Source organism: Ochotona curzoniae, unplaced genomic scaffold (assembly GCF_017591425.1).
Source record: "Ochotona curzoniae isolate NIBS_2020 unplaced genomic scaffold, NIBS_Ocur_1.0 scaffold_2476, whole genome shotgun sequence".
NCBI lineage: Eukaryota > Metazoa > Chordata > Mammalia > Lagomorpha > Ochotonidae > Ochotona > Ochotona curzoniae.
In genome coordinates this window covers 13,796,189-13,817,452 of record NW_024467095.1, presented here as the reverse complement: position 1 = coordinate 13,817,452, position 21,264 = coordinate 13,796,189, and the positions used below count along the sequence as shown (strand labels likewise).

The 21,264-nt window shown below is 41.0% G+C and overlaps 1 protein-coding gene across 1 annotated transcript; it reads right to left on the bottom strand.

Annotated features, from left to right (window-relative positions):
• Positions 1-10,001: 10,001 nt before the first annotated feature.
• On the bottom strand, positions 10,002-10,940 carry LOC121170683 (olfactory receptor-like protein OLF3). The gene has a single exon (XM_041001929.1). It carries the CDS (start codon positions 10,938-10,940, stop codon positions 10,002-10,004), a length of 939 nt encoding a protein of 312 aa, XP_040857863.1.
• Between the last annotated feature and the right edge of the window lie 10,324 nt (positions 10,941-21,264).

Below are 21,264 nucleotides of genomic sequence, written 5' to 3'. Positions count from 1 at the left end.
ATATCATAAGGCTTCTAAATTCTACCTACTTTTGGTCAATTAACCAAATGTGGCAAAAAATGTACTATTTGAAAAAAGAATTTGAATTATAAACATTTATACAAATAAATGATTATGCTGTAATTGTTTTTCCTTTGGGGGGGTGGAGATTTATTGCTTGTTGTTGCAAATAGCTTCCAGGTTTTTGGAGGAATGACTTTATATTGGAAAAACCTCATGGCTTTTGTGGCACCTTGCACAGTGTGCTGTATTTGATGGAATTGGTGCGGACTTACTGAGTTACTGTTGTTACTGAGACCCACATGGAACGCCAGGCCCTGTGTCAGCACACAGGATGAGGGAGGTTGTACTGACAACAGTAATGACGAGGGAAGCCAGGCTGGACAGAGAAGACTCTTCACTGAATGTGACATCTGACTACGTGGTGAAGTTGACGTTCAGGATGTTTAGGAAGATGGCTATGGGACGTACACTGATGCTCACTCAATAAACCAAGCTTTGCATTTATGGTCATAAATTGCTTTTAAATCTCGTTGGGGAAAGGCCAGAAAAACAAAGAAGGTCACAACGCTTAATTCATTAGTTATTCAGGCCTTTAAAAGTAGACTATATCTTTCCAACACATACTGTGTGTGCGGTTGCACAGTTTATCCCACAGTACAGGTTTCGTGGCCTGTAGAGTAAAGCCTCTTTCCCCACTTCGGAGTTCTTACGTATTTTTTTTTTCACTGCTAAGTTCTCTTCTCGCATTTAGTTTAGGCTATCAATCACACTGCAAAATGGGGGGTGAAGGGTGGGATATATCACAGCAAAGCTGGTGTGTGTATAGGAGACTGCATACTATGCCCACAAGTTGCCAGACTCGTGGCATCTTCTGACTTAGGCCACCAACCCAGAGATGGCTGCAGAGTTCCATGCAGAGCCGTTGGCTCGTGCCTGCAGTTCAACACAGAGGATCACAGGTGGGCACATAGCAATCATAGTGCACCTCAGCCAGCAGGGGGAGCTCTGTGCACCTGAGCGCCAGGGAGAAAACGGCTCTCACATCACCAACAGGAATGGTCTTCTCCAGGGAGAAGTGCGCCACAACCTGGGGGAATCCCACTGGAGGTGTAGCAGAGGTCTACAGCTGAGAGGTCTCAGGGGAAGAAGTACACGGCTAGGTGGAGCCACGTGTCCGTTCCAACCAAGAGGATGCTGAGCCCATTGCCCTGCAGAGTCAGTAGGTAGGCAACTCCAAACAAGACGAAAAGTCCAGCCTGGATCTTTCTGTCACTGGAGAGGCATGTTAATGGAGGAACTCACCCAGGTCTCCCTTGTCTCCTGTGGAACAGGTGGGTCAGGATGCAGAAAGAAAGACGCCTCACAGAGGCTAAAGAGAATCAAAATTTACAGGCTGAGACTGAAAAAGGGGCATGTAATCGAAGTATCTAATGCATATTTCTCATTAGATAGTGATCTTTTGAAGTCAGGGATCTTTCTAAAATTTGAAAATCAGAGACAGAGAGCTAGCAAGACATTTTTGCATAGCTTGTTTTATTCCTGACATGGCTGCAACAGGCTGGGCTGGGTCAATCTGAATCCAGGACCCAGAAGGTTCTTCTGGGTCTCTCACATGGGTGCAGAGGTCCAAGACTTGGGCCATGTTTTTCTGTCTCTTCTTGCTTCTCCCATATTCCAGATTGTGTGTATGACAAAGACAAAATTGCTTACTTGGTTCTCAGTCTACTGAACTACTCAGGTTTAGCCATGAGTTGATAAAGTCTGGATCGCATCATGGAACGTAGTGCCAACCCTTATCATATCCCAACTGCTTGAGGTTATGCTGTTTCCTCAGTGAAATGCTGGCATTCGCTGAAGGCTAAAGCAAATCAATAATGCAAGATTAATGCACTCATCACCAAGTAGCAGTGAAATATTTGGAAACTGATGAAACCGCAGATGAAGTCAGTTAAGGGAGTGCCTCTCATAGCCTTTGAACTTTAATTTGGGTCAACCCTTCTGCCACAGCAAGCACTTGTTTGTATTTGGAATGCCCTGTTTACTTGGCTGGTCTTTAGTAAAAAATAAAGATGTCATTTTCCGTTCTTAATCCAAATGAACTAAGCAGTTTTATGATCTCTAGTTCTTTACTAACAGCAAGTCCTTCTTGCCATGTGTTGATTGAGTCCAGGAGGATGTGGAGCAATCTGACTGCTAAATAAGTCACTTAGCTGCCCTGTAGGGAGGCTTGGCAGGAAAGGAACAAACTCCAGGTAGTAGAGAGACTCTCACAGGACCCATGGGGAACATCCAGAAAAAACGCTTTCACGATTCGAATTGTCAGAATTACTCAGAAAACTTTGTAAACTCAACCAGTCCAGATTATACTCCAGGGTGATTACATCAGACTCTCAGCTGGGAGGAACCCAGATGTTAGTATGCTAGTGATTTTTAGAAAACGTTTATTTATTTTTATTGGAAAGGCAGATTTACAGAGAGGACACACACACACACATCTTCTATTTGCTGGTTCATTACTTAAATAGCTGCAATGGTTGGAGCTAATCCGACCCGAAGCCTGCAGCCAGGAGCTTCTTCCAGGTCTCCCAGATGAGTGGAGGGTTCCAAGGGCTTTGGCTATTCTCCACAGACCACAAGCAGGAAGCTGGATGCGAAGTGGAGAAGCTGGGGCATGAACCAGTGCTCATATGGGATTCCAATACCTGAAGGGGGAGGATTAGCCAAACAAACCGTCATGCTGGGCCCTTATTATTTTTTCAATGTACAATTGTGTAGGTATAAGGATTCCTCCCTTCTTCTCCCATCTCCCTCTCCCCATTTTCCTCTCCCACCATTTCCCCCCCATTGTCACAGAAGACACAATTTCTTGGAAGAGGAGATTATGTTTTGAAATCAATTCAGTAAAGTTTCTGAGGGAAAAAACCTTCTGGAACAAATGGCTCATTCACCATTTGAAAAACCTGAATTCAAGTTGTGATTTGGCTCCATTCAAATTTGAGTCAGTGTAAGAATGATGCCAGGTCTCTACGTATGTTTGTGGGGTCTATCCTCAGCCTCAATCTAGGTCTCAACTAAGAAAATGCTTCAGAAAGTCTCAGATTTGGGTAAAAACTAGTGAATATTCAATGAAATAATGTATGGAAGAGCCTTACATCAATTTCACAGCATTATCAAGATGAAACATTTGAATTAAGGAGACACGAGAGAGCATAAGACTTCACAAAGTACAAATAGGTACAATCTATGCTGGCTAATCCGCTGCCTTGGCACTAGCAACACATATGGGCACCAGTTCAAGTCCCCACTACTCCACTTCTGATCCAGCTCCCTGCTGATGGCCTGGGAAAGCAGAGGAGGATGGCTCAAGGCCTTGTACCCCTGCATCCATGTGGGAGACTGGTAGGAAATTCTTGGCTCCCAGCTTCTGATCAGTCTTGCTCTGGAAGTGGTGGCCATTTGGGGAGTAAACCAGCAAACAGAAGATGTCTCTCTGTCTCTCCTTCCACCACTCAGTAGTTCTGACTTTCAAGAAAAATAAGTAATTTTAAAAAATAAAACAAATCTGTGTAATCTAACTCACCTTTTTTCTTAAAAAAATTTCATTTATTTCAAAGGCAGAGGGAGGGAGGAATAGGGAGAAAGAAGCGTTTTGTACATTGAGTTGGTGATAGTTTGTGGTGTGTAACTGGGTCTCTGGGCATATAGAGAACTGCACAGAGCTTTCGTGTGGTGTGGTTTATGTGTTGCCATGGTTGGGGGTTGTAGCCACTATAGCTAGTATCAGTGTTGAGCACCTGGAAAGAGAGGAGGCCAGGCAGTGATTACGCTAACAGTCTTCATACCCCCTGTGCCTACAGATGAGCAGCTCCACCACGTCCAACTTGAGTGTCACCCCACACTTGACATAGATCATAGTACATCACCTACACCTAGTTCACACTTCTAAATACACATTGAAGCCATATTCCACCTCCAGATATCCATTTCATCAAGCCACAAAGGCACAACTCAAAGACAAAAACTATCAGAGGAGAAAAACACGTACTGGTAGAAATGACTAAACAAACAGAGACGTGTAAGAAAGATGAAGAAGGGAGATGATAGACTGGTTTAAAGAGACGTAATAACACTTCAACAGCAGAACACTAAGATGAAGTGGCTGGTGAAATGCTTGAGAATGAATTTTAAAAAATCATAAGATTACTTAAGAACAGCAACAAGCAAATGCAGGAATTAAGAAAATCCATAGAGGACGTTAATGAAAAGTTCACCTTCAAGATCAAACTTTTGAAGAGAAATCAAACAAATATCAGAAACAAAGAATTCAATATGTCAAATAACTAAAGAAAAAAAAGAAAGAAAATTTTAGTTACATAATAGACAAAATTAAAACTGAAAAAGACATAGGATCAAAACATTGAAGAATTGGCTTTCTGAAAAAATTAAACAAAATTGATACGGCATTAACCCAACTAATAAAAATGAGGGAGAAGATCAAAATCAATAAAATTAAAGATGAAAAGGGAACTGCAACAATGGATGCTATAGATATACAAAGTCACCAGGAATTACCACAAACATTTATATGCCAACAAATCGAAAAACATGGACGAGATGGATAAGTTCCTGGTTATATACAATCTACCTAATTTGAGTCATGAGGAAATAGAAAACCTATTACCAATAACAAAGATGAGGACTGAATAACAATAAAGACACTCCCAACAACAGCAACAAAAAAGCCCAACAGTGGATGACTTCACTGCTGAATGCTACCGGACTTCTTTTTTTTTTTTGAGATTTATTTTCACTGGAAAGGCAAACCAGATTTATGGAGAGAAGGAGGGACAGAAAGATCTTTGATCCACTGGTTCACTTCCCAAATAGCTGCAACTGCTGGAGATGAGGTTATCTGAAGTGAGGAGCCAGGAGCTTCTTCCAGATCTCCCACATGGATGCATGGTCCCAATGGCTTTGGTCATCCTCCGGTGCTTTCCCAGGCCACAATCAGGAAGCTAGATGGGAAGTGAGCCGATGAGACATGAAGCAGCACCTATATGGGATCGTGGTGCTTAAAGGAAAGGGTTTAGCGATTGAACTATTGTGCTGGGTCCTACCAGACTCTTAAAGAAGGATTCATTGTAATTCTTGTGCAACTATTCAAAGCAATTAAAATGAAGGGACTCTTTAAGAAGTAATGGTGGGAAAAATCAATCAATGTGTGCAGATATACAAAGCAAGATCCCTACTTTACATCTTCTATTTAAAAAATTATAATAAATGGATCAAGGGTCTAAATCTATGTTCTGATACCATCCAATTGCTGGAGGGAATTTGGTGCCACTTTGCCAGACTTGATGTAGGCAAAGACTCGTTGGAATAGAGCCCAGAAGCACAGACAATCAAACAAAAATAAATAAGTGTGATTACATCATGCTAAGAAACTTCTGTACCGCAAAGGAAACCATCAATATGGTGAATAGGCAACTAACAGGATACTAGAAAATGTTTGCAAATTATGCCACAGATAAAAAAAAAGGGGGGGGGGGGGGGGGGGGGGGGGGGGGGGGGGGGGGGGGGGGGGGGGGTTGGGGGGGGGGGGGGGGTGGGGGGGGGGGGGGGGTTTTTTTTTTTTTTTTTGTTGTTTTTGGGGGGGGGGGGGGGGGGGGGGGGGGTTTTATTTATTATATAGGGGGTTTATATTTTTTTTTTTTTTTGGGTTTTTATTTTTTTTTTTTTTTTTTTTTTTTGTGTTTTTGGTGGGGTTGTTTGGGGGGGGGGGGGGGTGGGGTTTTTTTTTTTTTGTGGTGGGGGGGGGGGGGTTGTTTTTTTTTGGGGGTGGGGGGGGGTGGGGGGGGGGGGGGGGGGGGGGGGGGGGGGGGGGGGGTGGGGGTGTTGTGGTGTTGGGGGGGGGGGGGGGGTGGGGTGGGGGGGGGGGGGGGGGGGGGGTTGGTGGGGGTTTAATTGATTTGTTAATTTTTTGTATTTTAGAAGGTTTTTGATTTGTGTGTATTTGGTAGTTTGTTATTTGGATTTGTATATTGTGTTTTGGGGATTGGATAGGTAAATGATTTTGATTTGAAAATGGTTTGTAGTGATGTATTTGAGTTTTTTATTGGAGTTGAGTTTGTGAAAAAGATTATATGGTAAATATAAGAGATAAGTTTGTGGTTAGGTGATTGTATGTTATAGAGGATGTGAGTATAAGGATAATCTGTAAATCCATCCTGCTCTTTGAAATTTATCCAAATAAAATGAAAGAATTATACGTACTCTCATGTTTATTGTAGCTCAATTCACAATAACCAAGAAATGAAATCAACATAGATGTCCAACAATGGACGGCTGGATAAATAATGACACATGTACACTATGGAATACTATTCATCATAAAAAAATGAGATTTTGTCTCTTGCAAATAAATGAATGTAATTGGAGGACATAATGCTTAGTGAAATAAACCAGTTCCCAAAAGATAAGTGTCACATGTTTTTCCTTAATCTATAAGTAATATATAGAGTATAAAAAATGTAGCTAATACGTAGAGTACAAAAAATGCAAGAGTGACATTAGGGAATTGGATTATTACATACAGCCCTTTTTTATACTTCTCAGGAAAAGAGAGTTTTGTTTTTGTTGTTTGTTATTATTTTTACTTCTGCTTGCCATGTGTTGACATCTTTTAATCTGTGAAGTAAATGAAAGTATGCGATTATAAAAACAGAGGAAAAAAGAAGAAAAGAATCTCAGGGGAGTGTGAATGTCAAATGTGGGCTGGAGGGGTGGGTTGAAGCTATCACTAAGCTCCTAAATCTGTTTTGAGATATAGAGGAAATTTGTTCATTTTATATGAATAAAATTTTTTTAAAAGATTTAAAAATTATATTTGGAAGACAGAAAATGTTGGCTGCAAGATTACTGAAGAGATTAGCATGAATGGAAGGGAACCAGTACTAAAGATTCTTGGGCAGCCCCTCTCATTCTAGATTAAAGACTTGGAGGGAAGAACGATTGCCAGGAAAAGCCTAGGAGTTTATTACCCAGAGTTGATTGAGGTCTCTGTAGCTCATATTTTGATGTAGTGCTCCTTGGTCTTGGATATAATACAAGTGGCCCCAGATGTGTCTCAAGCCACCACTCTGAAAAGACAGAGCCTACAAGCATTGGTGGTGTCTACCTTATGCTAGTTCTGTGGGCATACTGAATACAAGAACCTCGAGGTGTAGCTTCTACCTAGATTGTAAAGGATATCTTGAACTGTAAGGATCCCAGGTAGAGGCCTTTCACGGGGACAGAGCTGCTTCAAAGAACCTTTCCCAGGAAAGTTTTGTTGACTAATTTATTCCATGTTAACATACCTCCCTGCTTTCTTGTGTTTTTAGATTTACCAAAGATGCGATGAGGATGATAAATCCAAAAACCAATTTGTTCTTTATTATCTAAACACAAAGAATTTCTGGAATTTCATTGCTGTACAAAATTCAGACACTAGGGGCAGGCATTTGGCTTAGCAGTTGAGCTGTTAATTAGGACACCAGCATCCAAAAAGAATGTTTAAGTACTGCCTCAGTCTTACTTCTGGCTCTCTGCTGATCCACACTCTAGAAAACAGCACATGGTGACTCAATTGATTGGGTTCTTGCTGCCCACATGGGAGTCCTAGGTGTTGAGTTACTGACTCCTGTCTTCCATCCAGCCCATCCCTAAACATTGTGAGAATTTGTGGAATGAACCAGTAGATAGAAAATCTTTCTGTTTGTCTTATGGAGGCTTTGGTTAGGAGAGAGAACTTCATGTTGGAACAGAGAGTGAAAACATAATTTATTAATCTTGACAGAGAAATTAAAGAGTAAAAACAAAAGTAAAAAAAATATTTTGCGAGGGGAGCTAGCCTGATGGCATGGTGGATAAAACCATTGTTTGTGGAGCCAGCAGCCCTAATAGGTACTGGTCCTAGATCCAGCTATTCCACTTGCAATCCAACTGCCCGCTAATGTGCCTGGGAAAGCAGCGGAGGATGGTCCAGGTGCTTGGGTCCCTTCCTCCACATGGGAGACCCCAAAGAAGCTCCAGGTCCATGATTTTGGACCAGCTCAGCTCTAGATGCTGCAGCCAGTGGGACAGTGAATCAGTGGGTGGAAGATCTTTCTTTCTGTCATTCCCCCCTCTCTCTGTAACTTTGCCTTTCAAGTAAATACGGGAATATATTTTTTAAAGTATTTCTTGACAGTTCTCCAAGGAAGTTATACGCACGGCCAACAAGCATGTGAAAAGATACTGATCAGTATCAATCATCAAGGGATTTGAAAATCAAAACCATAGTGAGACACCACTCCCCACTCACTAGAATGGCTGTATTAAAGAACCAGAAAATAACAAGTATTGGGGAGGTAATGAGAGAATGGCACCTCTTTTCGTTTCTGGTGGGAGTATAAAGCAGTTTAACCATGGTGAAGAAGGACAATTTCACAGTTCGTTAAAAAGAGAGTTTCCACATGACTTAGAAATCCCACCTTTGGGGATATATCCAAATGTTTTGAAAGTTAATATTCACATAAAAATTTATACATGATTTTTCATGAAGATATCCCAAGAGGTGACTTAACCTCCTGAGCCACAGCACACGTCCTTGGACTGTGTCTTGTCCATGAAAGAGAATGGGACCCTGCTACATATGAATATGCTACGTGGATAGAGCTAAAAAAAATTACACAAAATGATGGAAGCTGGACATAAAAGGTCATGCATTTATCTTTCTGATCATGTGAAATGCCCAAAGTTGGCAAATTCTTAGAGCCAGTATCTCATTGACCATCAGGAGCTTGAGGGGGAGTGACTGCTTAGTTGACATGGGGTTCCTTTCCAGGGTGATGAAATATTCTGGAGATGAGGTTGCACAATTTTGTGAAACACCAAATTCCAAAGAATTACACAATTTAAAGTGACAAAATTGGTGATAATTCATTCTGTGTTCAATGAATTTGACCTTAGTTTTGTGAAAGTTTTGATAGAAATTTTGCAAAATCTCCATACTTTCCTCCTCAACACTTTAACATTTTTTTTGACAGAAGAGTTAATTACTTTTGATTTATTATTTTAGTTTTTGGAGGAATGTAATATTGGGGTAACAGATACTTTATTCTAACTTTAAAAAGATGTTTCAGACAGTATTCAAGACAAAATCATCACTGCTTTGCTTTTATGGTCCAGGAACTTTAGTGTTCAATCATTTATTAGAAAAGTAGGGGGACATTCCTACCAAGTGTTACGTGTGTGTCCTTGCTGAATAACTCACTCACCTCTGTGTGTAGCATGCCCTTCTCACGTGAGGGTTCTGACACATCCCTCAGTTTTCACAAGAGGATATTAGACCTGATTATGTAGAGTTCCAGAACATCTGACCTTGTGGTCAAGCATCTGCCAGCAGTGCAAGCTTAAAAAGGAAACAAGTGATGAGATGCTTATGACATTCGCACCTGCTGGTCTGGCTGTTCTTGAGGCCGTATCTGTGAATCCAGCCTATGTGAATTTCTCACCCTATGAGTTGGGCTGGACCATCTGTGGGTTCTGTGGGTGATCTTAACACTACTTTGATGCTACGGGCATAGTGAATTTTGTAATTTATAAGCTTTATTTTTTAGAATGTCTTCCCTGCAGAAAAATACAGATATATATGTGGGACCATAATTTAATATTTTTCTACATTACATATGTTGGTATATCTTTTTCTGCTTTCTTCAATGGAACAAATTGAATGTATTTCATTTAACATCGTTTTTTTAGGTTGCTGTAATTCACACCCTTGTTGGACGAGGACAGAGGCAAAAACTAGAGTCCAGAGGTAAAATCCCATTTCTCTATTACCTCAAAGAAAGAAAAACAGACTGTGGTTCTTCCACATGCTTCCTTAAGCACGCAGCTTCAGATGTACAAGTCTTTCACACACCAGGCCTACCTCCTTCAGAACAAAACCCTGTGACTACAAACATGAGTTTCTATTATTTGAACGCAGAGCTCCTCATCAGAACTCGACTCAGAGCAGCCTTCACATCCTTGTTCCTCAAGCTGTATATGAGAGGGTTCAACATGGGAGTCACCACAGCATAAAAGAGCACCACCACCTTGTCCTGCTCAGCCGAGGCGGTGGAGCGGGGCTGCATGTAGGTGAAAAGGGCCATCCCATAAGACATGGAGACCACAATGAGGTGGGAAGCACAGGTGCTGAAGGCTTTGCGGCGGCCCTGCGTTGAGCGGATCTGTAGGATGGCAGCTACAATATAGGTGTAGGATAAAGAGACCAGGAAGCAGGGCACCAGCAGCACCACCACACTGGAGGCCACTATGACCACCTGGTTGAGTGTGATATCCACACATGCCAACCTGACCAGAGCCAGTGTCTCACAGGCCACGTGGTTTAGCACATTGTGCCCACAAGTGGGCAGGCGCATGGTTACTGCTGTCTCAATGGCGGAATTAGCCAGCCCCACAAGCCAGGAGACAGCTGCTAGTACCACGCAAAGCCTTGGGCTCATCAATGCCGTGTAATGCAGGGGGTTGCAGACAGCTACATAGCGGTCATAGGCCATTGCAGCCAGCAGCAGGAACTCAGTGCCCCCAAGAGCCAGGGAGAAGAAGAGCTGGGTCCCACATCGCGTAAAGGAGATAGTTTTTTTCTCCAGGAGGAAGTGCACTAACATCTGGGGTACCCCACTGGAGGTGTAGCAGAGGTCCACGGCTGAGAGATTGCAGAGGAAGAAGTACATGGGCAGGTGAAGCCGTGTGTCCATTCCAATTAGGAGGATGATGAGCCCATTGCCCAGCAGAGTCAGTAGGTAGGCAACCCCAAACAAGACGAAAAGTACAGCCTGGATCTTCCTGTCACTGGAGAGGCCCATCAGGATGAACTCACTCACCCAGGTGTCATTGCCACTCCTCATGGAGCAAGTGCAATAGGTTGCCAGTGGAGGGGTAATATCAGAGGGAGCAAGATTTAAGATTGTTGGGTTAAGTCCTGGACTAGAGTTGGCACTGGAATTGGGACACCGAGTCAGGATTCTTTAGCCTAGGTGGTTAAAGGAAGAGTGTAATCAAGACATTGGAGAAATGAAACTGTTAAATACATGTTCACAGTAGGATGCTGGACTTTCTACCATTGTCCATACCTACAACACCATGATGCACTTAAATAGCAGAATGATGGACTTGTGACTGTTGTTGAAGGACTTTACTATTGTAATAATAAAGGGAAAAGCAGTTGAGGGGATGGGGAAGGGAGAAGGTGGAAGGAGAAATCCCTGAGCCTATTGACTGTATATTGAAAAATTATATGTAAAAAAAAGACATTGGAGAAAGGAACATTTGGCTTCAGACACTAAACTTTGAAATTTTCAAAGACAATATCCCAGCTATAGCTATTCTTTAATGTAGTGTCCAATACTGTCACAGTTATGTAGGAAGTATTGAATGTAGAAGGGAGTTGAGAAGAAAAGTGATGGGATGAATGATAGAATAAAAAGAAAAACTAAGAGAAAAACAAGTTAAGGCAGGAAGGAATGGAAATGGAAAAGGAAAGAAGAAAAATGGAAGATAGGGAAGAAGGGAATGATTGCTCAGTGGGGGAAACGGTGGATCAGATATTGTGATCAGATATTAAGAACAGTAGAGATGTCCTGACTTTCATCCCTGGGTGTTACTTCCTAAGCTGGCTCTCAGCTGTCTAGGTCATCGGCTTTCTAGGTCACTGCCTAGTAAGGAACCATCTCACTTCATTCATCTATCTAGATGAAGCTTAAGACCTTCAAAACAGTATTTATTAAACTCCTGCTGTATGCAAAGAACCATGCTAGGCATTGGATATCTGTGTGTGAGCAAGAAATATGGATCTTGCTTTCTTGGTTCTTCTAATTTAACTAGAGAAACAGAGGTTAAATTAATAAATGCAAAATTAATTAAGTGTAATTGTGTTAAGTGTTAGGAGAGAGAACAAATTTAAGACCTGGTTAATAAAATTTGGAACTTTGAAATTAAATTACTCCTGTGGTTATTCATTACTTCTCAATAACTTGCAAATTTATATAGAGAATTATAAGCATTTTTGATGTTTAAATAAATGATTAAAAAGTAATGTAATGCAAACATTTGGAAATCACTGACACATATTATTACTGAGCATGAAGTGATGCAATCTTTTGAATCTTTTAGGTGGAGTGGATTCTCCTTAGCTTAGGATGCACTGGGTTATCCATTCCAACATGGTGGCTGATCTGGAAAGAACAGAATTAAAGGACATTGGTTTTCTTGGACTGGATGCAATAGGCCTAGCGGCTAAAGTTCTCACCTTGCACGCTCTGGGATCCCATATGGGCACCAGTTCTAATTCCAGTGGCCCCGCTTCCCATCCAGCTCCCTGCTTGTTGCCTGGGAAAGCAGTTTGCCCATACCCGCTTGGTATACCATGCTCTGTGCTTACTCCAATGCATCAAAATTTTAGAATGTATTTAATTGAGATGTAGAAAAAGGAACAGAGATAAATATGGAGAACTAGCGAAATTCCCATCTGTTGCATCACATCCTCATTTCACAACCACCCCAGCTGGAACCATGAATGTGATACAGATGTCCTATATGGGTGACTAGAACCCTGTTTCAGTTCTCACTGCTGCCTTACCCAGGATCTGCTTTAGAAGGAATCTGGAGTCAAGAGCTCGAGTTAAATATTCATCCCAGGTATTCTAACGTGGAAATGTGAGCATTTTCAACAGTATCTCCATTCCGGCGAAGCGCCCAACTCCCGATGCATATTTGATGTTGTTTTTAGATGATGACAAATGATCTTAACTGACAGCCTGTTCTCAGCTTTCTCTAATTATTGGAGACTTTCATTCTATGTTGCACAGCTCAGGGAACACCGACAACTGCACTGTTGGCCAGTGCTAGGGTAACAGGAGTCAGTATGGTCTGTTCTCACTCTCCAGGAACTGAGCTTGGCAGGGAGATAAAGGGAGGGTATGTCCTCAAGACCTTATTGTAGCCGTTTCAGAGGAAATTCCAGCATCATGCCAGGTAACTGGAGACACAGTTAATAACTAGGCAGATACACAGAAATAAAGCAGAAGAAACAATGAGGGTCTGTGTATGTGCCTTGCAAAGTACTTAATAGTAGCTTGCACTTAGAGCCTTAGAAGGAGGCTGGGGATCCAGCCCAAATCAACAAACATCTGTGCATCATCAAGTTGCTACATACTAAAGTTGCAGTTTCTTCTTATGCAGAAGAGGCAAGTGACATCAAATAAAGGGGAAGATATTTTTCCTACTCTAAATATTTACAATGGAAGAATATGATGTGCTGTGGTTTAAAGCAGAATAGAAGGGCAAAGCAGGATAAAAGCTCCTCCCCTCGCCCCAGTTTTTTTTTTAATCACTCTAACTGCAGTACTAGTGGGGCTGCAGTCACAAGGATACTATGGGTTGCCAGGATTCAGATTCCAAGTATTCCCATCATGCACACAGCTGCTTGTGGGAGGTGTAGTGACTGGAACCCAGGGACAAAGAAAACAGGGAGAAGTCATGATAGTCAACATGGGAAAAGGGAAAATGACTTGGGCCAAGGCTGAAAGGTGTGTAGCTCCTCTGTTTGGTGAGCCTCCTTCCAAAGGTCACCTGTCATAAGCCTTAGATCGGGATGGACTTTGACCCCAAGTTTTCCATCATATTGGTTACCAAATCTGCCTTAGTTTCCTATGAATTTTGCCTCCTGATGATTCAAACCATTAAAAGCAGATAGAGTTTGATGTCTATCTATGCTTTTCTTTCTAATTTTTGTTTATTGTGATATAGTTCAATAGGCTCAGGGATTTTCCTCCTTCCCTCCCAAGACCCCCTCCCCTCACTGTTTTTTCCCATATTATCATTAGTAATATAGTCCTTCAGCAACAGTTTGTGCTTTGTAAATCTATTCAAAGTTTACTCCTTTCCTTCTTATTCCAGAACAGTGCAAATGCTCCAAGAGAATTTTGTGGCCATTAGGGGAGTGAACAGCACATGAAAGATAATCTCTCTTTGTCTCCCTTCTCTCTGCAAATCTGTCTTTCAGGTAAAAATCAATCAATCAATCAATATATAAAAGCAAGATTTCCCCTTGGCCTCAGCTCATCAGTCCCTTGATCCTGTCTGTATACAGTTAACGGTGAAATTTATGCTCTTGACTGGATGAGTGACCAAGATGAAGGACTCCATCCACTGGCTGCAGCATCTAGGTCATGACAGGAAGTGAAAGAGTCCTCAACTACAGTAAGCAAGAAAAGCACGGGGGCATGGAGAGGGGTGGCAAGGAAAGTCCTGGCTGCTCCCAGGGTTTGAGTTCTATCCAGTGGTTACTTTTCCCTTGCCTCCCTGCAGGACACTCACCTCATGCACAGAACTCATTTCTCTGTTTTGGCTGTGGAGCCGTTTTCCATCCTCTTCTTGGGAATGGAAGTGTTACATTGTTAGTTCTAGCTGGTAACTTTTCAGAACTTGTGACTCCCCAGGGGGCAATTACTTGCTCTTGGCATATTCTTTTATTCATTCTTCCCTCAGCTACTTCTTTGCAACCTCAGTCCCCCACCACTAAGTTCCCTATGGAGTAAACATTCTGAAAATATTTAATTTCAACTTTTAATTGTTCTTCTAGTTCCTAGGCTAATGGTCCCTTTCTTGGCCCTTTTATATCTTTTACTGGTCTTTAAGATTATGGCATCTGTGGAAACTTTTGATTGTAGTCAGTAGGCAGGGAGATTTGTTTCTCTGGCCTGGTAGGAAGAAATTTAAAAGCTGGCAAAGCGAAAGGAATCAAAATAGGAGTGTCTGATCTCCCTCCTAAGAGAATACACCTAATTTTTGTGATCATCGAGTGATGAGTGACCATCACTCATTAGAACCATCTTGTCCACAGCCTGGAGCTATGGAGAAGTCAGGTTCACAGTCATTCCAATATTTTCATAGGTTCCTCGGTGGTCTTCCAGATCACATTGCTGTTGAGTTGCGTTTCTTTTACGTATTCCCATCTCACCAGAAGCTTTTCCAGTACTCACTGGTCCTGATCTCTTTGTTCTTGGTCATCTTCCACAAACTTTAAATCTTATCACTGGAGTTACCAGAAGGAACAGAGGAAACAAAGGGTCAGGATGGGGTTTAGTTTCCAACACTTGCCTATCTCTTCTTATGGTGATTAAAAGTTGCTGTTTACTAAATTGGAAAAGGAAAAAAACAGAGCTATCAGTGTGTAACCCACTAGGAATTCTTCAGTGAGTTTTGGCCAATTTAAGCAATACACAAGTTTAGTGCTGACAAGATTTGTTCTTGGTAACGAACGAGAAAGAATGGTAAAGAAAAACTTGGAAATTCAAATGTAGTGAACACTACATACCATGTAATAACCACCTTACTTAAACTGTGTAATTTCCTTGTTATGTATTAACATTGGATAGATACAGTATAGACCAATCCTAGAAAGAATTCTTCCCTTAGTACATTACAAATACACATGTGGAGTCAAGAGACATTTTTACTTCAAGACCAATTTTGCAATGTGAGAGTTCCTTTCACCGACACTCCACAAAAATCCAGCTTCTTGTTTCTCTCAAATGATCTTACCTTCATGAATATCCACTCTGTTGGATAATTTGAGAAGGTAGGAAACCCAAATATTATAACACATCAATAAAAAGAATATGAGTTTCCTACACATGAAGAATCTCTTTTAGTCTTTCCAGGTAAATATTTGAAGTTCAGTCTTATGTCAGTGGTCGATTTCTTCTTCTCCTTTCCTACCATGACTTCTGGGTGTGAGATAAAATCTGATGATACTGGATTGTGGCATGTGGCGTGGGGTGTATATGAATGCTTTGGTCCACAGTGGTCTTGGCGATAGTCTCTGCAGCTAGGCAATTAGTTCCACCTTCATGTACATTCACATAGTAGGTTTCTGCTCAGATGGAATTCATGGAGATCCAGTCCATGGTTTCCACTGAGGGAGTGCTGACTGAGCAAACAATCGACTGTTTGCTGTCCCAACTTTGTCAAGGCTCAATGATAATCCTTTTGTTGAAGTGATTACACTTCTGATAGTCTCATGCAGTGATTTCCCAAACACACACTCACACACATGCAAACACTGCATCTCTATGAAGTGAGTGTGTGACTGTGTGACCAGGATTCCTCTTCCAGGACCCTGGCTTGGGAAGTCCCTTTTATAGCCATTTGTAGTTGCAGGACCACTTTTTCTCCAGCAATGATCCCTTCTGGAATGTTCTTTTGTTGAACGTCCAGCTGCCTCCTCACTTCTCATCTCAGATTGACCCATTTGGCCACCTCTTTTTCTGCTGCTCCCCTCTAATAGCCCATTAGCGGTCTCCTGTTAGGGTTTCAAGTGAAGACCAGGGAAGCCTTTATATTTTTGTTCGTTTACTCATCTTACATTTCTCTCATCTTCAGGAACTTAGTGCTTTAGAAAGTTGGTCAGGACACATATATTGGATTGCCTACAGCTCTTACCTTTTTTTCCCTTTGTTTCTCCATAGATTTGTGCCAGAAATAAAAACATTTCCCTTCTTTAAGAAATGCAGGGTTTTTCTTAGGTCATGTGAATTCCCAGTGTTCTTAATTTATCAAAATCTCAGTATTCAAATCTGTAGGTTGTTGATGTTGATAGGTATCTTAGACTTCAGAAATCTGAGATTCGTAGCACTAAAATATGTAGACCCAGTAGTCCCTGAGTTTTATACTTGCTAAATATTTAATTCTTCATGTAGTGTCTACTTTGTATTGGGAATTAGATATCTCTTGTCTCTTTCTCATGTTATAACTCTCCTCAATGGACATGTTGGTCCCATTTTCAACTCTATGTTGCTGCTTTCTTGGTTTATTAAGGAAGTTCCATGGAAATTTTTCTTCCCATTGATTCTTATACTTCTGTTAGTGTTTCACACTTATCTGAACCCTGATGTAGCGTTCATCTGCTCTGTGGCCATTGGCATGGGCTGCCAGCTATTTTGTTCTATTCCATTTCTCTAGGAATGTGACTGCCTGTGACCATGGAAACAAGAGGGAATGAAGAAATACAGCCAGAACAGGTCAGGTTGCAGAGCAAGACAGTCGAATTGTTATCATTAAGCATAAAGAATATGTGAAATATTTTTTTTTGAGAATCTATTCGATTCTTTTTGGAAGACCTTTCTAGGTTCCCATACTTTGATGAAGGCTTGCCCCTGAAGAGAGGACTGGCTCTGTGCCATGCCCTAGGGAATAAAGGGAGGAAAGCATTCTGTTTAATTCAGAACACCTCTGTGAGGTTAGAAGCAAGCTTGACTTGAGTTGAATAATTTACTGAGAGCTAGCTGAGATGAAAATTGAGATGTGTCTGATGTCAGATTTCATGCTGTTTTCATTGGGCCCTGGCACAGCCTGCATTCTTTCCTTTTGAAAAGGAAATGGTTGTAATGAGAAAATGTGGATTTCTCCTCATGCTCTAACACTCTGAAATTCTGTACCTGGAGGTCAGAAGAAGAAAAAAGTAGAATCACTCTGCTACCATTAGTTAAGATGGTGCCTCTTTACATCCAAAGGGAGCAGAGAAGGATTCTGTCCCACGTTTCCTGTAATTTTTTAATGTAATCTGCTTTCCAGCCTTTAGGTAACGAGGCTGACTTGCTTTTGTCTCTAGCCTACTGTCTTACCACAGGTAAAAGCCTTTATCATCATCACATTCACAAAGTCCCGTTTGTCATTAAGAAAGACATGTTTTCAGATTTGAAAGGTTAACATGCATACATATAAGGGTAAGGGAGAGCATTATTCAGCCCATCACATGAGCTAGAATCTTCTGGAAACATTGGTAAAGGCTTTGAGATGGGGAGATGATTCTGGATTATTTAGATGAACCCAATATAACCGTAAGAGTGAAAGAAAAATCAGAATCAGAAAAAGTTATGAGTAGAACGAGGTGAGTAAGGGGCTACACACCAAAGAAGGTAACTGGTTATTACATACTGAAAAAGTCAAGGAAATTATCTGTTGTCTGAAGCTTTCAGAAGCAACAGATTCTGCTAGCACCTTGACTTTAGCCAAATAACATTAATGCTAGTCTTCTGGCTTCCTAGGTTGTAAGAGAATACATCTGTGTTGTTTTGTGCTAATGTGTTGTTAATATGTGATAATTTCTTATAACAGTCATTGCAGACTAATACACATTCCATTTTCTTCCCTTTTTTCCAACCCCAGGACCCCCTGGCATTCACAGTAATGTTCCAGCTTTTTTTCTTAATACCTTACCTAAGCTTAAACCACCACATCTCCTTGTTTGCTGTCCCTCAACTCAAGGACTCTATTTGGAATTAGTTTACTGATCACTTTTTGTCTCTTTAACTAAAACAGCAGAAAAGCTACTTTGGGAGGAAGATTTACTGTGGTTCATAGTTTTGGAGATTCACAGTCCAAGATATGGTGGCCTGAAGAAGGTGGTAGATGGTGAGATGCTTGTGGTAGGAGGGTCACATAGTGATCCAAGAAGCAGAAAGGCAACAGCAAACTCAACGTGCTCGTTCTCCTTGTCCATGTATGTCTACTAAACCACCAATTTAATCACAGGCTTACCCCAGTGTTTGTTTTTCTTTTAGAACTTATGTATTTGAAAGTCAGAGCTACACAGAAAGAAGGGAGAGAGAGAGGCGCTTCTTCCAGGCCTCCCACGTGGGTTCAGGGGAATAATACTTGGGTCAGTAGAGTTCTGAATGTAGGCTGATCTCTGGAGTTAGGTGGTATCTCAATGTGGTTTTCATTTGTATCTCCCTGATGGCTGGGGAGCCTGAACATCTTTTCAGATGTCTGTTAGCCATTCAAATCTGTTCTTTAGAGAAATATCTGTCGATTTCCTTTCTTTTAGCCATTTTTTCACAGCTTTTTTTTTTTTTAATTATCCCTAGGTTTTTGAAGTTCTTTGTAAATCCTGGGTATTAGTCCCCTATAATTTGTGTAGTGTGCAAAAATTTTCTCCCATTCTGTTGGTTGCTTCTTCACTTTGTTAATAGTTTCCTTTGCTGTACAGAAGCTTTTTAGTTTGATGTAGTCCTATTTGTTTATTTTGTCTTTGATTGCCTGTATTCTTGGTATTTTTTTTTTTCTAAGAAGAACTTTCCCTGTTCCTATTTCTTGGAGAGTGTTTCCTATGTTTCCCGTTATTAGTTTGATGGTTTCTGGGTGAGGATTTAGGTCCTTGAACTATTTAGAACTGATTTTTGTATAATGTTATAGGTGGGGATCTTGACTTCTATCTTGAGCTTTGTAAGTTTAACATTTATTAAGCTCTCCATTTTGTAAAATACAAGGTATACCAGTAGTTATATATGTGAAACTCAGCTTTTGTACCATTCTTAGGCATATTAGGAAGGATTTCAAATACTTCAGAAGTTTCATTGGTTACAGTTGCCCCTCAAATTTTGCTTTATGTGCAGAAAACATCACAGTTTTCTCCCACCTGGAAGCTGACCTTGGGTAGAAGATCTCTGGGGAGATCACAACAGAGTGTGGATTCTGGCTCAGCAAGCCTTTTCTGGCTAAGGGACTGCTGAAGTCCCTTAGAAGAGAGGGCACAAAAGAATGGGATAGCAGCAGGGAGTGATAGTCCAAGAGCAAATTTGTGTCCAGAAGCTATTCTTGGAAGCAGGAGCCCTTTTCAGTTCTGCTTCTGTTTCTTTTACCGGCAAGAATGCACTGCCAAGGTTCTGCAGGAATGGAGGAAGAGTGAGAGATACTATTCTGAAAAACTGCCTTATGGACCTCCTGTCCCCATGCATTTATCTCCAAGTCCAGTGGGTTGGGAATCCAAAGAGGGGCCAGCATTGTAGTATAGCGAGCTAATCTACTGCCTGCTGTGCTAGCATTCTATATGGGCACAGGTTTAAGTCCCAGCTCCTTCACTTCTTATCTAACTTCTTGTTGGAAAAAAAAAAAGCAGCAGATGATGATCTAAGTGTTTAAGTCTCTGTACCCAAGTGAAAGGCCTGGAAGGATCTTTTGGTTTCTAGTTCAACCTGGTCCAGCCCTGGGTGTTGATGCCATTGGCGGAGTGAACCAGCAGAAGGAAATTCTCCCTCCTTTTGTCCCACCATCCCTCACTCTCCCAGTTTGTGTCTCTTCCCAGCATTGTGAATTTGCCTTTCAACTAAATGCAACAAATCTTTAAAAAAAAGAGAGAGAGAGAAAGAAATCCGCTATACTCTCATAATGCAGACTATTCTCCCGCTCTAGTTTTGTTGAGAGGTTGTTCAGCTTCTTCACCCATGAAAAGGAAAAACATTTTACATTTGTAAAGTGTTTTATAATCTCAAGGAAACTCATGTTCCTGCATTTGAGCAGAGGGAGTTGAGGCTGAGGTAAGCCATGGCTTATCCTGTGTGTATCCTAAGTGAGGCTGGGAGTGTAATTTCCAGATTTATACCAAATTGCTGTTTTGTTTTTTGAGAATTTTAGTGGTATAATTATTGCAACCATTATTGATATGTTCATCATCAAACACATATTTAGTATCTCACTGTACCAGTTTGAGGCAACATTAAGATCTGTGAAATGATTTTGAAGGCTTCTGCTTACCAAAGGGATTTATTTTGAGAAAAAGGAGATATCTATGTAAAGTATCCTTGAAAAACAATTTAAGACGGCTAGGTTGTCCAAAACTTATCCTAAAGTTGTTTCTTAGAAAAGCAAGTCTTTATATAATGTTATTAATGTCAGCATATTATTTTTAAAAGTCAAGCTTATAATCACAGCTAGTTATTTTTATGAACTATATGTGTCTTTTTATGGTTGGGATACTTTCATTAAAAATAGAGACTGCTGATATATATATATATATATATTTAACATTTTTATTTGAAAGGCAGATTTTACAGAGTAGGAGAGATAGAAGGTTTTCCACTTGAAGGTTCAATGATCTGATTGGAAACTGAGAGTCAGGAGCATCCTCTGGGTTTCCCATGTGATCCTATGGCCTTGGATCATCCTCCACTGTTTTACCAGGCCATCAGCAGACAGCTGGATTAGAAGTGGAGCAGTTGGAATACAAATCACCACCCATGTGGGATGCTGGCACCACAGGGCAGAGGGTTAGTGTGTTGCACTACTGTGTCAGCCCCTCTTCTGATACATATTTTATAAATTATGATTACTTTGCTAGTTAAATTATTTAAAAGGTTTACAGTATTCATGTTTTGATACAATCTTGCTCAC